This window comes from Convolutriloba macropyga, chromosome 2 (assembly GCF_964194025.1).
Source record: "Convolutriloba macropyga chromosome 2, txConMacr16.3, whole genome shotgun sequence".
Taxonomy (NCBI): domain Eukaryota; kingdom Metazoa; phylum Xenacoelomorpha; order Acoela; family Convolutidae; genus Convolutriloba; species Convolutriloba macropyga.
The window spans coordinates 50,115,009-50,132,497 of record NC_134469.1 but is presented as its reverse complement, the minus strand read 5'-3'; the positions used below and the strand labels follow the sequence as shown (position 1 = coordinate 50,132,497).

The 17,489-nt window shown below is 35.2% G+C and overlaps 1 protein-coding gene across 4 annotated transcripts in view; it reads right to left on the bottom strand.

The window, feature by feature from the left end:
* LOC142358738 (protocadherin-11 X-linked-like) overlaps positions 1–17,489 on the bottom strand; it is a 58,661-nt gene that overhangs the window by 30,600 nt on the left and 10,572 nt on the right. For all 4 annotated transcript variants that reach the window (XR_012761842.1, XR_012761843.1, XM_075410284.1 and 1 more), the window contains exons 5-7: positions 10,843–11,062; positions 10,386–10,667; positions 2,394–2,663 (exon numbers count right to left, since the gene is read on the bottom strand). Coding sequence is in view for 2 of the 4 variants with exons in the window: in XM_075410284.1 (XP_075266399.1) it covers positions 2,394–2,663; positions 10,386–10,667; positions 10,843–11,062 (772 nt within the window). In the remaining 2 variants the exon portion in view is untranslated. The remainder of the gene's footprint in view (positions 1–2,393; positions 2,664–10,385; positions 10,668–10,842; positions 11,063–17,489) is intronic.

Sequence of the window (17,489 nt, the reverse complement as noted above, 5' to 3'; positions counted from 1 at the left end):
TCCAACAAAATGGCCGTTCCGCGTTGGCGGTAATCCCAAAATGTTTATACCCTTACTATCAAAACTACAATTTCAAGACTCATTGGAGACTGAGCACCTATGTCTAATGTATCAACTAACGAAACGTAAAGAAAATAAATCCGTGTCTCCAATCGACTTTCGAAGAATTAAACTCTTCAAGAAGTTTTTATTGCGGGTAACTCAAAAGATGGGAAAACATATTATTGTGTCCACCAAATTCTCAACGAGCACACTTTTAACTCTGATTTTTTGAAAAGAAGAAGTTTTAAAAATTTACTAATGCGACCACAAAAACGATCTGATTACGTGATTGGGTTTTAATATCTTAATGGTCTTAAGATCCTATGATCCTAAGATCCCATATCAAATTGAGTCCCCTGTATACTTTCTCGTGAATCTGAACTAAAATTTGCTTTTTATTACAATAACACACCAAGCTCCGGGAGTATAGAAAAGCGGGTCAAATCTTGAAAAACAAAACATTGATCCACAAAAACTTGACATTTAATTGTTTTTCCAAAACTCATTGCGTGTTAAGAGACGAGACACTGAACAACAAAAAGGTTCTTAATATAGCCTAGAGACTGCCGGAAAACAGCCGGGATTGAAATCTTCGACCTTCATCGGGATTGAAACAAGAAAAGAACAAAAATATTAAAAACTGAAAGCCTATTTCTTCGATTAATCAAAAGGCGACAAATTTGGTGTAAGGTTTTGACATGATCTAAAATATGATCAAGTTTTCAGATTACGGAGATACTGATAAACATTAAGTTTATAGAAAACTAATTAAGAAATAAGAATAAAACTAATTACTGAGTAACGTATAATAAACATAAACACCCTAGCGTCAGATGAATTGCTCCCGAACGACAGACGCGGGCAACTTAATTTAGAGGGAAGGTAGTTTAGAAATGTTTTATGGGTATTAAATATCTACCCCAACGAAGTTCGAACCCTGACCTCCAGGTTGGCAGCCTGACATCTTAACCACGTAGCTTTAAGGGCTTTGGTTTTCTTCCACTCACAATCAGTTGAAGCAGGAAACTTTATTGCAGTATCACTCAAAAATAAAACTAAAGTAAAAAATCACTCGAAAAGTCAAAGATTATTATAAGAATATTTTAGAACAAAAAACGCAAAAGTGTCAAAGAAGATTCCCCTCCTCGCTTACACGAAAAAGCACCTCTAGAAATCACAACGACTAGCAAGAAACAGATCATGCATTATGTTAAACCAAGTGTTACGAACAACTATTAAATCTCTTTCACCAATAAACATCTTTCACCAACTGTTCACAAAAACTGGGATGAAAACAATTTTACTCAACACAGCTCTTCAGTTATATAACAAGAACCAAGAAAAAAAGAAACAAGAAAAAGAGACTATAATTTAAAGTTAAAAACACTGAACTTAAAAATTGAAAACGTTTAAACAAACTTTCGATAACAAATTTATTATCAACTCCATAATTTTGTATTACTCTGAAGGCTCAACTATAAGAAATATTTACAAAAAGCTTAAACAAAAACAGAAAAAAAAGACAAAAGATCCTCAAATCGGTCAATTATACTTACAATACTATGCCGAAAACTGTTTTGAAAACCCCTCCCGCCGGCAAAATTTTGCAAAACCTGCCTTTTACTCAATTTCACTTTTAACTCAAATTTTCACCTGAACATAAAGTAATTCCAGTTGGAATCCAACACTTCTTTTTGGCAAAGAGATCAATGAAATCTTCAGCAAATATTTCGTGGCTACTAATAATGCCCAAAAAGTTTTAAAACATAAAATCAAAGGAGAGGGAATCAATTTGGAAGGGTTATAGGCTAGAGAAACTTTCAGGATGCAAAATCTTCTAACTAAGGAGGGGGTTCGCATCTGTGACCGACGGGATGAGTCCTGGACAGTAACCACTAAGTGGAAAACCAATAATCAAGTTTGTGTACTTCCTGCAAAAGCAACAAGCCTGTGGGACTCAAATGTCCTGATTCAGAGTGGGATCATAAAAGATGAAAACTTTGTTTAAAACTAAAAAAAAGCTAAGAACGATGGTAAAACCAAAACCAGAAAATTCAATTTTGATTATATACAACCATGTATAGCTACAACTGATTTATTGCTTAGCGTTAGATTTGACAATTCGCCAAAAGAGGACACGTTTGAGAGAATTAAAAGTCAGTAACCGCTTCGAGAGCACTCAGTTAAAATTTTCTGCCAGCCATAATTTTTCTAGCCTTCGCTAGCAATTCAGAATTAATAAACCAATATAAAGATTAATATTTGGATGCTAAAATACCATGCCTGCGAAGAAACCAGCCTCATTAGAAGAATGAACCAAAGACAGTGGGTAGTCAGATTGTATGACTTACCGTATGGAGACTGGAAGCCAGGATGTGGAGCTCCAGGTGGAGGGTAGTGGTATCCAATCTGTGGACTGGCGGGTGAGGAGCCCACTGGCATGGGGGCTGATGATGATATTGTATTGGTGCCAGCACTGGTAGGAGGTGACAATGGGTGACAGGAGCGGGCTGGGTAGTGGATCATTGGGGGTGCACCGGGTCCTCCACCAGAGTAGGGATTGGTTTGATGTGGGTTTGCATGACTACGTCTCCGATCAATGGTGCCTCCTCCGTCTATCCCTGGAACATAGTCGAAAACTGTAATTGAAGGCATCAATCAATTAAGAGCAATCATACAATCTTCACCGATTGCGACAACAGCACTAAAAGCTAATATATACTTAGAAACCATAGCAAAAAACCGTGCTGAAATTTAGTTTTACTAAACATAGTAATCTCAAACATTTGACGTTTAATTGGGTTCTTTAGCAACCACTTCTTTTTGTACACGTTGCAACTTTTTAAAAAAAATTCGTGGCAAGATTTTTCAAACTATTCATAAGCGACATGTCAGATTTTTTGAACTACATTTTTATGTTAGCATAAATGATTAGTTTACAGAAATGAAAAGTTGCGTAATTGCGGTTTGTCGATGAATAAAACGTCCTTTTTGTATTGTACTTAATCAAAAACATCAATCAAAATCCTGCAAATTTATTCAGAAATCATTACAACATCAAAAAATTTTCCATTGTTTAACCGCAAAAGTGGCTTTCATTCACCAACACAAAAACTCATTCATCAAATTTTACTGAAGACAGGTTTCAACAATAACGGCTCCGCAATTGTCATCACATCGAAGCATTAGAATTGCACAAGAGACATCAAACGAATTTGAGCTTTAATGAGCGGAAAAATATAACTGGTACATTATGCGCCATTAAACAGAGCATAATGGTGCAGCATACAAATAGCAAACAGTCTGAAACGAAACCTGCTTATCTCTCTCTAATAGACAGGACATCTTATGATCAATCAGCCGCATAGAAGGTTGATAAACAGGATCAGACACAAACAAACGCTTTTTATCTCTCTATCTAATTCACCATGCAAAGTTAGTACAAACAAACAAAGGTCTCTTTAGCTCTTTATCAGCTACGCAGGGGCTCAATTCCAAAGCTTTTCTTTGTACCAATTAGTACAAATTAGCCCCTGTTTTAATTCAGAAATCATGTTTGAATTCTCGTTTTAGCTCAAACGCTCCCTGCCGCTTTTACAGGGCAAACGAACAACCCAAACGAGTGCAATGTTGTTGACTCATTTTAACCACAAGTCAATTAAGCTCGTGTTTGCTTATGTACGTCATTTGAAACTCGGTCACACAAAACAGCAGATCACGAAAAGTAAACATCAAATTCAATTATTAGTACAGTCCAGCCTTTCCTCGAGATATATTCTGGTACGATCAAACAAAATATGGTTCCGACTGCTGAAACCAACAAAATTTTAAATTATTGGCAAAAATATACTACGCTCTTTGCAAAATTGACCTGATCATTTCCGGATCAACGAATATAATTCGATGTTGCATTAAAACGATCTGCTCGATATCCTGAACGTTTGCATTACAACTCGCATGAAGCCCCTCACTTTAATCAAAATGGGTGGGCCTGCCTATCAAATAGGGCGGGCGTAGTCATTATCAGAACTGGGTTTAAAATCTGCAAGCTTAGTTAGATTCGGCACTGCTCCGGCTTCAAATCTCCATAACTCTAAGATATGAAATGATCAATTTTGATCACGCAGCAGGTGTTTCTCTGCAAATATCCTCGTCACTTTGATCCTCGTAACAGACCCCACAACCATTGACAAAATGCCTCAAAAATCACTTAATCATGGTAGTACTCATTACGAACTTTTGAAACCAAAAATAGACTATTTTAAAACCATCCGACTCTTTACAACAACAGTGTTTAGAGACAAGGCTTCATTCCGTGAAAGAAATTTAATCAGTCACAAAAAGATTTTCAAGAATAATTAAAAAGAGGGATTGTATTTTCGATTTAACAGAGCCTATCGGGTAAAACCGCTGTTTCGTTTTTCTTCGACCGCATACATACTCTCGAAAAAACGACAAACAAATTCTCTTATGAATAAGACAAACAATTAAACAGCAATTTCGATTTTTCTTTATAGTTAGATTTAAAACTTCAAAGCTAAGGTGATAATATTTTTCGTCTTAATATGTAACTAACTATTAGCAGCAGTTCTTATTAAACAAATTTTTGTACTTATGGAAATACTTACTGCAATAAACTAATCTTTCATGTTTTTAATAATCTTTCATGCGCTATTGCAACAAATTAATCGTTCATTTTAATCTTTAATTTTTCATGGTAATTGCTTTCTAACTTCTCGGCCATTGCGATTTTAAGCGTCCAATTTTTATGAACAAATAGCAAAAGCAGCTCAACTCAAAATCAAGATTTAGCACAAACGATTAAAAAAACAATAAGAAAAAAGTAACTGTCAAGGCGTCTCCAGCGATGAAATTCTGTCAGCTCTTCAAATAAATGGAACAAGATTTCTTGAAGAAATCTCATTCGGAAAAGCGATCACACGTTTCGAGGTACAATACAATGGACCAAAACTGCTTAGGAGATGTTCAAGTAAGCTGAGGGATCTAACTTATAGCGAATTTTTTCATAAAAAATGACGACCAAAAGTTACAATTTCAAAAGTTTATTTTTGAACAAGATGATGCTCCTGTGCACATTAGAAAAATTGTCATCATTTTGAAAGATTGTCGTCAACATGGTCACAGTAAGGTAGCGGGAAAAACTGGAATGGTCTGCAAACTGTCCTGCTCTGAATCCAATTGATAATTGATGGGCAATTTTGAATTAGCAATCACGAAAACAAACAGTTCCTTAAAAAATTAGTTAGAAAGTGTCAAAAATTTGACCTGAACGTCGTTAGAAAACAAAAAATCTGTACAAACTGTGTACTAGAAAATGACAGCTCAAAACTTAATAACACCTACGAGTGAACTGATTAAGGGGTTATTAAGCAAATCAGCCAGAAAAAAAACACGTTTATTAGCATCACCAAATTCAAATATAAAGAACTGACTAGACCCCGATTTCCCCCACCGGTTTTAACTCAGTTGTATCGTTTGATGTTTGTAAGGCGCTTTTAAAAAAATGTACGGTGTACGTAACTTTTTGGTGACATAGTGCATCACCACAAATTAATCAAGAGAATAATAAAATTTTGCAGTTATTGAAAATTATGTTTTGCAGATATGCAGAGATCTCGGAAATTGCAGCTAATCGCAAATATTGATTGCGACTATTAACCAAGTAAAATTACGAGTAACAGCAAATCAACAAGAAAAAAACACGTTTATTAGCATCACCAAATTCAAATACTGAAGAACTGACAAGACCCCAATTTCCACCACCGTTTTCAAATCAGTTGCATACCCACTAAAAAAAGGCAGACGTGCCATTTTACCGGACCAAAATAAAGTTCGGAGAACTGTAGTTTAGTAAAATATATAATCGCTACTTTTACATTCGCAACCTGTTTGAGGTTGGCGCTCCCTTTCTTCAAGTTTTTGCAGAAGTTGGGTCAATGAATAACCGTATTAAGTGAGAATCACATCTCTTGTAATACAAAAAGAAGATAAATGAAAAAACGATGAAAAACGGAAAAACAATCGTTGTTGAGCGTTTGCACTTAATAGTTAGATACTTCAACTGATATACAATGTTTACAATTTAAGAAAATGAAACCCTTTTCTGGTGAGTTGAACGTAAACTTTATATTAATTCGACGGTCTGCATGGTCCTAGAATGATTGCAGTGGCCTATTTTCAAATATAACTTGACGACCACTTCCAATTAATTTGCAACTCATTCTGGAAATATCTTTTGCTGCAAACTATATCACAAAACTCAGGTTTAAAAAACTTTGCGATTTTTGGCGGCGCTGTTAATACTAAATTATTAAAATTGTCACTAAACCTATTTCTGGTAAGCTAATGGAAGAATGAAAAAATTTCGCGCCAATCGGTTCGATTTCGTAGCTAGGCCCATGCCCGTTTTAAAAAGAGCTTATAAGAATTAGTATCATTAGCGACAATCATCAGACCGATTACTAAGACCGAATTTCAGGAAAGTTCAGACACTAGGCATAAACTGTGGTTTATGGATTTCATTCTTAATTCTCTATTTGATCGCAATTTTCTTTCGATTACTCTGTTCATTTCAGTGGCTTCGCTAAGCGACTGCCCTTTAAACACTGAGCAGAATTAACGAACAAGGGAACAAGCCTAGAGAAAACAAAAAGCCGCGCAAAATGTGAAAAAACCAACAAAACTATTAAATTAAAACGACGAAGTAAAAAACTGCAGGACAAGTGCTGAAGTACAATTTTAAAAAAACGAAAAACAATCAAAACCCCACGGGATCAGCAGATTAATTGAAAATCATGAGCTAAAAAGATAAAGAATTATTTTCACAAAATTAGAAAAATAATAATTTTAAAATATTTTTTGGTGCTCATGTCTCTAAAGAAAATTATTATGTCTATATTCAACCAAGAAGACAAACAAGCTCAAAAGAGGTCTTAATGAACTACATGAACTACACAAAACACCAAAAATTGAAACAACGGGAAAAAATTGAACCAATTTAGTTATTTAAACTTTTATACTCAGCCAAACTTTGACCACTGATGTTTACGCATTAATCTTCAGCAAAACTTATGGTTTTTAAGGGCCCCCTTCTTAAAGTTGAAAAACGTTATAAAATATTTATTTGAAAAAAAATTATTGCAACGTTTTGACTGAAGTTGGCATTACGAAAATATGCACCTGAAAATACTTCAGTCATGAAAATTCTGGCTTGAAAAAGGTGTCTACAGACTGTGAATAACGTCAAGTTTAAGAAAAAAACTTAAAGAATTTAGCGAAAAAAACACTACAATTAATGCTCATTTTTGCTTATTCATTTTAGGCATTCCCATTAACCTCATTGCACTAAGCATTTGCAAGACTACTCAATCCACCTAAGGGAGTGTAATGAAAAATAATATTCACTATGATCTCCTTGTTTATCCAGTTTTAAAAGCTGAAAGTCGTGGAAAAAATTTGTGGACACATCACATCTTACAAAAAAGCACTAATACAATCCCACTACTTTTGATTGAAAAACTTTTAACGCGCAAAATTAGCTCGCTGCGACTGCTGTTTGGAAAAATGTACACAAAATGCTTATAAACTCTGCATAAGAAGCGTGAAAAACTGAAGAATGTGAAAAGCTGATAGCGCTTTGAGCTTCAATTTATCTTCGTGAACCGAAAAAAAATTTGAATTATCTTCATCAATTGAGTCAATTTTTCAAGAGTTTTTCAGTGATACCACTTTTTTAATTCTCCACAAAAGATATTGGTCGGTCGAAACTGCCTAAAAAAGTGGGGCTGGTAAAAAAAAGTTCCTAACCGCCATTTCATACGGGGTCGGAACAAAAATGTCGGAAAATTAGAAAGAGTTAAAAAACTTATATTTGCTTGCTGTAATTAGGGACCTAAAATCAATGATTTTTTCAACATCTTGAGAAAAGTGGAAAGGCTATTGGACCAAATTATCCGCAAATTGTACTCAAAGCTATTGGATCAAATTGTCCTCAAATTGTGTACTATATAACCTCTATAATATAACCAATAGCAACATCGGACATCTTTTGCAGCTTGAAAACCGAAAGAAACAATCAACGAATGTAAGAACCTAGAGCTATAACAAGGTTAGACATTTTGTGCCGCATTGTCTGATGTCATAATCCAACGTTTGCTATTTACAATACAAAATGTTTACAAAAAGCTTACTCACAAACAAAAAGAGTCCACATGGTATGCAAGCAAAAATGCAAACTTGAGGTACGCCACGTCTGGGCCAAAACATTTTCAAAGGATAAAAATTGTTTTCTAATTTAATCAGGAAGTTCATACTCTTTGCTAATGATATTATTTCTCAATGATCAAAAACGATGACGTATTGTCAACTTTTTATACGCCTCAACATATTATCTACATTCACTGTATTATAAAAGTGCAAACTTTTTGTCGCATTACTTTTTTGTCTCTCTTTACGCTATTAGTATTAAATAACGCGTATCATTATGGACGTTCTACATGGATATTTCAACATCGGAACCTTTCAACTATTAAATTTCAACAAATCCAGCAAATTTGATTAAAAATGTGCAAAATGTGCTCCTTCGAAAATGGGCTTCAAATTAAATTTTACTGTATTCACGTGAACACCTATCTGATTCAAATACGTACTATCTTCAACTAATTTTCAAATTGAAGAGCAACATTTACTGATTACTTCTTCAACTGAAGTCGATTTACTGTCTCAAGGAGCAAAATGGAAAAAATGAAGGGGCGCATTAGATATTAGATGAGATACCAATTTGAATATGTGATTCGTGTTACAGCTGCGTTATCTTATCTGACGCCAAAACTAAAATCACGGTTTAGACTTTTGAAATGATGATTTACAAGCATGAAGCACGCGTGCGTCACTATTTGTTGTTTTTATCACTCAATTGCAACAAGACAAAACAAATTAAATTGGGATGGATTTTGAAAAGAGTGTGCGCGCGCGCGTTTGTATGTGGTACTCTTGTCTGATTGTGTGTGTGTACGTGTGGTGATGGCACCTCGGTTGCCAAGAAGGCCTTCAGATACAGACAATTAGATCGCAGATTAGGCGTCTCACTTGAGTGATCGTCAAAAACAACAAACAATTCTATTATCCATCACACACACCTACAGAAGACTACAGAAGTAGAACACGTTCAAATACAATCAGAGAAAGGAAATGAAAGCGGAGCGCGGTGTTCACGCACGGCAGCTAATAAGCAACAACAACATGTGATAATCTGGTTTGGTTATTTCATCGCATCATGATATAACAGAGCACGCGGGGTGTCATCTTTAATGATTCCCTATTTCACCCGTCCACTGAAATTCCTGCCGGCTTCGGGTTGCTAAGTTTAAAAGAGTAGGCGGTAACATTTTGGTAAATTATACATATTCCCAGGCGCGAATTCTTTGTTTGATCACGGCCACTCTTTTAAATAAAATACGTTTGTGCACGCTTCAAGGAAAAATCACGCCCTTATCCGCTCAGTCTGAGATGATCAAAAGAAGCAAATATTTGCCAAGTGAAAATAGGGAAAACTAATGGTCAGTGGATGGAGTATGTTAAATGTAAACAAGTAAACAAAGGTGTGGGATCGTAAGTGAAGCGTACACGAGGGTAGTACAAGGACTAAGATGTTCTTAAGTTTAATTAAACCTCGTTGTAAAGAGGCAATGCGGAAGAATAGAGGAAAGGTCTTCCTGATGGCTTTCGGAGGGAGGGAGAGGACTAGAGAGGGAATGACACTTCAGTCCAAGACAGCTGACGTCAGTTAAATTAATCTCCCCAAACACGTTCACTCTTTAGACATCTTAGTTAACCGGAACAAGGTCGCTACATAATGACATATGCTTTCATGCATTTAGTGCAAAATTTAGGCCAAAATAAAGACTGAATTGAGTGTCATTGACTCATTTCAACTTTCATTCTCTTCGATGTCTCAAAAGCATTGTTCTAGGTATTGGAAATGTTCGGAAGACATCGGGGTTTTATCTTTCGTTAGCAGTCGAATTACCTTGCGTTGCTAAAAAATGGTTACAACACAACTGCCCCCCACCCTTGAGAACACAATTTAAGCTTTATCACTGTTTAACAAATTAACTCGTGGTTTTGCAATAATAATAACGGTTTCTAAAGCCTCAAGGGGTAGCTCGAGCCATAACGACCGTGATATCCCATTATAATAGCACAAAGTATTAAAAGATAGTCACACTTTAACGGGTGAAACAGGAAACAATTACTCAAGTTTATATCTGCGTCAAAAGATGCACATTATGATTCTCCGCAATAAGTATCTTTGGGTATTTTACCTCCTCGCCCTTCGAGGGTGCTGTTGGTGGAGTATTTGCCCCCTCCACCCGGATGGGGACTGAGCCTTCCTCCCCTCTCATTGAAAGTGCTCAGCTGACTGCTATGCAAAGAGCCTCCGCTGGCTACAGTTCCAGTGCCACCTTGGTTACGACTGCTATCGTCCGGACTAGGTGTGCCTCGGGAAATAGTATCCCCGCCGCCACCACCCATGGCCACACATGCGTCTGGGGAGGGATAGGTCTTCATGAATGCGCCCTGATTTGAGCTGTTCATACTTCCACCTTTAAAAAGAAGTAGGAATTTTTCAGATATTTGAGTGTTAATCAGACGCAAGAAATATAGGTTAAACTGGTCTACGCAGTTTCTCGATTCGGAACTTTGATTCAACAAAAGCTCCATGAGTTCAACAAGATCAGTGTAACATACACAAATTTACGATTGTCTGAATGCTATTACCCAGTGGGGATTGGCTCCTTCCAAGGGTGCCATTGAGGGTGTACTGATTGTGGTGAGCCGAATTGTGCCTGTGGATCTGGGCTTCTCCCGCCACTGCACTGTACTGTGCCTTCACAGATGAGGCCAGAGAGGCCCTGGATGAGCGCAGTCGGATCAGCAACACTAGCCAGATGACTATTATGAGAACTACTATCGCTCCAATTGTACATACTGCGTAGATCTAAACGAAGCACTTTAATTCAGGAGGCAATTAGCTAGCGAAGAAAAATAATTTTTTGTACAATTTTTGCGTTGTGTTTGAGAAAAATGTACTTAAAAGCATTCTTTTACTATTAACACAGTAAATTTTTGACACTCCTATTGCTATGAAGTTTGGTCGTAGTCTCCCATATGATTTTAAAATATTCTCCTTGAAGAGCTGAAAATATGGAATTTTTTTTATTATTTAGTTTCATCTATGAGAAAAAATACAACAATAAAAATAACTAAACATAAACAGAGTAAGCGTCGGATGAATTGCTCTCAAACCACAGGCGGGGGCAATTTAATAAAGGAGAGTAGCTTAGAAATTTTTATGAGTTCAAAAAATCCGTCCTCATAGGGGTGCGTACCCGAGACTTCCAGAATAGCCGCCTGATATCTTACCCACTAAGCTACAACGGCGTTGATCCTCAACCACTCACAATCGTTTATATTACCAATAAACAATGAGAGCAATTGAGTTTACTCAAAAATGAAGAGCAATGAACTGCGTTAGAGAGCAATTAAAAATTTTTACAAGACTGCTTTAAATTTAAGTAAAATGTGGGCATTAAAATCTTGGCTATGCGAGTACTCCATAACTATCGCACTAGATCTTGCCACAACTGATTTGATTAGCTTGCTGTCATTTGAAATTAAAAACTAGTGTATAAGTTAAAGAAACCATAACCGGTAAATGATTCATCATCACTCCTTTCTTAATAAGTCTTGTGATAATGAGTTATCGAGTCTTCTTTTTAGTTTATGTTCTCATATACACCTAAATTACTCTTATATCTTTCTCAAGGGACTGTCCTGTTGTCCTTAAAATTTTAATAACAATTTTAAAAAACTTTAGGCTCTTGATTTCTTACAAAAAAATTATCGGAAGTTTAAAATCTGATTGTCAAAACAAAATGAAAGCAATCGTACACAGAATTCTTTCTTGAAATCAGCTGACTTTTTGAGAAATTAATAGCTTAAAGAGGGCTTGATAAAACAATGATTGCTAGTAACGTTGTGTAAAATAACTGCTGCATGAGGCAACCCTATATTTTTTTTACTTGAAATTGAAATACTTCTGTTCTAACTTGCATTTTGGAAAAAAACTTTTGTTAAAACGACAACATCTAATATTCTTAAAAAGGTGGAATTATTTTCAATTTGAGCTATTTGAATTCGTAACCTGTAGAATAATTCGCTACGACGGCACCATCAACCATTAGGTTTCAAAAAATGTCAACAAAATTTTTTTCAGGCGGTTTTTGGACTCGCTCAAATCTTCCTACAACTTCAGGTAGTCTACAATTCGCAATTCTTTAATTGATTGGTTCACGTCACTGATTTTTACTCCAGCTATCATATAAACGTAAAACAATGTCCTCATCTGAACTAACTTTCAGCATAAATAGCACTCCATTAAACTTCATGTAGCTCTGCAACAAGCTTTGTTTTCACTAAAAAGGGAAGTAGATGGTAGGAACTAGCAATGACTAGTCTATAAAAATAGTCACAAGATTCTCTAATCAATGAGCACTTGAAGACTTTTTCGGAAAGAACCATAGAGCTTTCACCTAGCTGCGGAGCAAAAACTAACCACCACGCTTTTCGAATTACAGATTTGAAATAAATGATTTCGGAAATCGTTGAAACAATTTGACTGTTAATTGTTTTCAGCTCAAAAGTTAGTAGAAACACAAGGCTGAAACTTTATATGCGGTTTTGCGTGTTTCGTTTTGCATTAAGATCAAACTTAAACTCAATCTCAATATGTTGCACCAACATAGGTCTGTTATGATTGAATGACCGATTTTTAGCTCTCATCTGTAGATCAACTCAATCAACTCAAAGGAAATTCTGAACACCTAGTTACAGCAAAAACGTAGTTATAAATAGTGCAAAAAATTATTTAAAAATTGCTTTATATTGAAAAAAACTCAATTTAATTCCAATCTCAGATAGAGGATAGAAATAGTTAAAGCAAGAATTATAAAAAAGCTATAAGTTAGGAATTATTTTTACCCTGCAATGAAAGTTGTCTCTTGACTTCTTAAGTTTTCAACATCGCTAAAAGATATGAAAAAAAGCAAAACATTCTAGGCCGCTTTTTTCACAGTGTTCACATAGTGGTGGCTGAGGCATCTTTTTTCGTTAAAATAAAAGATGAAGGAAAACTTAAACTTAGAGATAATATCAAAATTTATCACACAAGAAACTGGGTCACATCGGATGGCTGCTGCTTAATAAAAAAATATCGCCAATTCATCAAAAAAAAATAATATAGAAAATGGTAAAAAAAGAGGTATATTTGAACCGCTAAAGCTTGCGACAGGGTGTACTTTTTACAGTTTCGCGTCCCATTGGGTTGTTAAAAAACAGATAGAATGGGTCAGAACTTTCGCATCAAGCGTATTCGCATCAAACGGATCCTTGCTTGAACAACTGGTTTATTTAGTTCTATTCAAAAGATGCTTGCTGAGAGTACTTTTTTGAGTCCCGAAAGAAATCAATATAGGGGACGGAAAATTATCTCAAGCAGATCCGTATTCAAGACAATCTCTTCATAAAACACCTTTAGCGCAATTTTTGTTTGATTCGTCTACATTATAGGCGCTACAAATATTGACAATTAAAACAATTGTTCAAAATCAAAAGACAAAAATTTTACTCTCAAAATATTGTCTGAAAACACAGCACAATTTGAAAAGATAGATAACAACATCGAATGTCTTTATTGTTCTCATTTCAGGGTTTCATTACAAAATTGCATTCACTTGGGGGATAATTTAGTCACCTTGCCTTTTGTTCATTTTTCTAAAACCTTTGACTATTTTTATAAATTTTATAACAAACGATGCGTTTTGCCTTCCTTTTTGTTTTCATTTCACATTTTAATGCAAAATAGTCCCTCCCTTCTCCTCCCAACTACAAAGCTCAATTTAATAGCCAAGTTTTAGTCATATTTGTGCACGTTTTGTCCCCAGCACTTGCTGCACATTGTTCAACACTAATCCGCGATTAATCAAGCCACAATGTAAAGTTGGGGGAAATAAATTAAATGTGTATAATCTTCAATCAACCTCTCAAATGCACTCCATACATCTAGGATTGCTTTGCCCTGCTTCCCATTTAATACCCTACCCGGTGTCTCTCGTTCTCCGCTAACCCCCTCTGTATATAACAGCAGTGTTTGTGTGCCCCGAGTCCAAGGAGGAAAAATTAAAGCGATACTCGGGGATACTAATAAGCATTGGAGGCCCCTCACTGTAATCTTAAAGGATATATTATCCAAAGATAATTTCCTATGAAGTCAAATTGAACAGGAATGTATAAAAACCTCTCCGGAGTAAAACCCTTATTAAAAGCCGCTTTATCCCCACACGCAACTTATTCAAGAGAAGAAATATAAGTTTGAGATAAATTAAAGTAGCTGTAAGCACTCGAAATACACGAGAAAAGTTTGGCAACAGATAACTTTTAGCCACCAACAGTTTTTCTTCAAAAGATATACTTCCTATTCGTAAAGCTTGTTGCATGAAAAACAACATGTTCATGCTATTAGTCGGAAATGAAACACTTACGTTTCCTCTGCATCAAAATCAAAACTAACATATATAAAATAGGTGGAAATAGAATTTATTGTTCCGAACCCACTTTTTCGAAAGTTTTTTTTTAACATTAACCGATATTAAACTTATTTTTTTCCATGAACAGTAAACCAGTCTCAGTAATGGCAGGTCCCCCTTCCTTATATTGAAACCAAAATTAATCTGGTAAGCGCTTTCTTTATGCTAGCTATTGGTTTTATGACTTCGACAGCACGAGTTTTCATAATTTCAAAAAAAATTGAGATTTTTTTGTATTTTTGGTTCCTTTTGAAATCTTATCTCATTATCCTAATATTGATAGTTCCCATTGGCTTAGAAAAGACGTCAATGGATAATAGATAAGTTCTCAGAGAAAAGATTATGGGTTAAATGGCTTCGACACTTTCTTGCACTTTTCTACTGACTTCCCGGTATTTGCCTGCTTTTGTTTTTGTTTTCATAATCATAGGACTAATTGTGATGTCCTATTGATGACTTAGGAATGACAAACATCCTTAGCTTCCCATTGAGGCATAACCTTGCGTATGTATTGACTTCCATTCAGAGCTCTTGAATTTAGTGGATGTTAAGACTTTTTTTAAAAAAAATTGAATTTTTTTATTACTAACAACAATTAAACTTACTTTCAAGAACTGAAGTCAGTCTCCGTAATAAGAGGACTAAACTCCTTTTTACTGCAACCAAAATTAATCAGTTAAGCTGTTTTATCAGCTAATAATTGCTTTTATGACTTCGATGCCACGAGTTTTCATAATTTCAAAAAAATTAAGATTTTTTTTGTAATTTTGGTTTCTTTTGAAATCGTATCGCATTATCCCAATATTGATAGTTGCCATTGGCTTCCAATAGATCACAGATAAGTTTTCAGAATAACATGTTTGGTTAGAATGGCTTGACTTTTTCTTCTCGCACTTTTCTATTGAATTTTTGGTTTCTGCATGTATTTGCTGTTGTTTTCATTATCATGACTAATCGTGTTGTCCTGTTAATGACTTATGATTGACAAACATCCTTGCCTTCCCATTGAGACATAGCTTAGCGTACTAAGACTTCCGTCGAAAGCTATTGAGTTTAATGACGTTGATATAACGGGTTTTCTCCAAAATTTATTATATTTGTTCATACTTGTTGATTTTTTGAAGTCATATTCTTAAAAAAAGAAGAACCCCATTAATGTTAAAAAACCATATGAGGTTAGAAATATTTTTACCAAAAATTTCTTTTCTCACTTGTTTCGACACTTTTCCCGCTCAATTTTTTTTTGAATTTGCCGTTTTTGCTTTTTTTTCTTCTTGAGTCGTAAAATGCTGACTGGTCTTATAGGCTTTTAATCGAGGATTAAATGAATGATGTTACTCAATGCAGTCAGTTTATAGCCAATATTATTACAGTTTATGATATTGTTCTTTTTCAAAGATTTTCTATACTTTTCAAATTTTGTTCTTTTGGTCAACTTGTAACTTATTCTCATCATTGAGAGGTCCCATCCAATTCCATGTCATTCAAAAACTATTTTTCAATTGATATCATGTCGTAACTGATGTTTTCTTTGTTGGACAATATGCGTTTCCATAAAAATTTTGTGAGTTGTCAAAATTTGTGTTTCTTTTTCTCTTCTTTTATAGCACATTCGTTTTTTTTGTTTTTGCTTATTTTGTTGTTTGTTGTTTCCCTCGTAATCAATCTACTGGCAAATCTTTTGAGCGCTGTAATGAGGCATGGTATTATGTAATTCAATTAGTAATTCGGTTGTGTAACGATTTTTTTAAACTCAAATATTTATTTTTAATTATCTCATCATTAGGTTTAAAATTAAGTCAAAAACGTAGATGAGCTCGGGTCGGAACATCATGTGCAAACGCACATTAACGAGCATCCCTGTTAAAACGAGTGTCGATATAGAACGTTTTAGATTAATTAAATCTTAAATAAGAACGGTGGTAGAAACTCGTCCTCCCATATTAAGAATTCGTCCTCCCATATTTTGCAGATAAATAGGACGTAGCTACATGACGTTAGAACATGCATTATTTAGTCACCTCTGCTAATACTCCGCACGGATAGGATTGAACTGAAAATCTGAACGAATTGCTCAGTCCATTCTACAGTATCTTTATTGAGCAAGGGCAGCTAGCTAGTTAAGGCAGTTAGTTTCTAGTAGTGTATTATACGCGTCTAGTTACTTGTTTCTCTCCGGGTCTCCAGCAGAGGATAGGTGGGAGGGTGGGTGAATGGGTGGATATCGTGGATACAAAGAGGGAACTGCTGGATGGGGCTAGAACTGCCCATCCCTATTAAATTCCCAACTGAATACAGATTTATCAACTTAAAACAACACACAAGAGATATAATATCATTCACTTTGTTTCCACTAATCCAATAAAACAATTGCTCACTCTAAAAAGACACCCTTTCTCCTTCTTAGCCCCATTCCACCCCTTCCCACTAATACCGTTTATCCTGTATCCTACACCCTCGGATGTGTTAGTACTATACACTAAGGGACAACCTTTTATTACTTTGAATAAAAACCTACACATTCAAAGTTGTAAAACGGACACGCGCATATGGGAAAATTTTTCAACTAATTGGACGCTTATTAGCATATAAAAAGGTTAATTTCATATTAAAATTAAGACCTCTTTCTCACTCTTATCCGCACCTTAGAGCCAATACAATTAACTGGGAAAATTTTGATTTCAATTGGAAAATTTTATTGGAAGTGAGTTAAAGCGGCCAATATTTGTTCTTAATAAGGTTAAGCTGTGCTTGACCCAAAGTAAATATGATAATGATTTC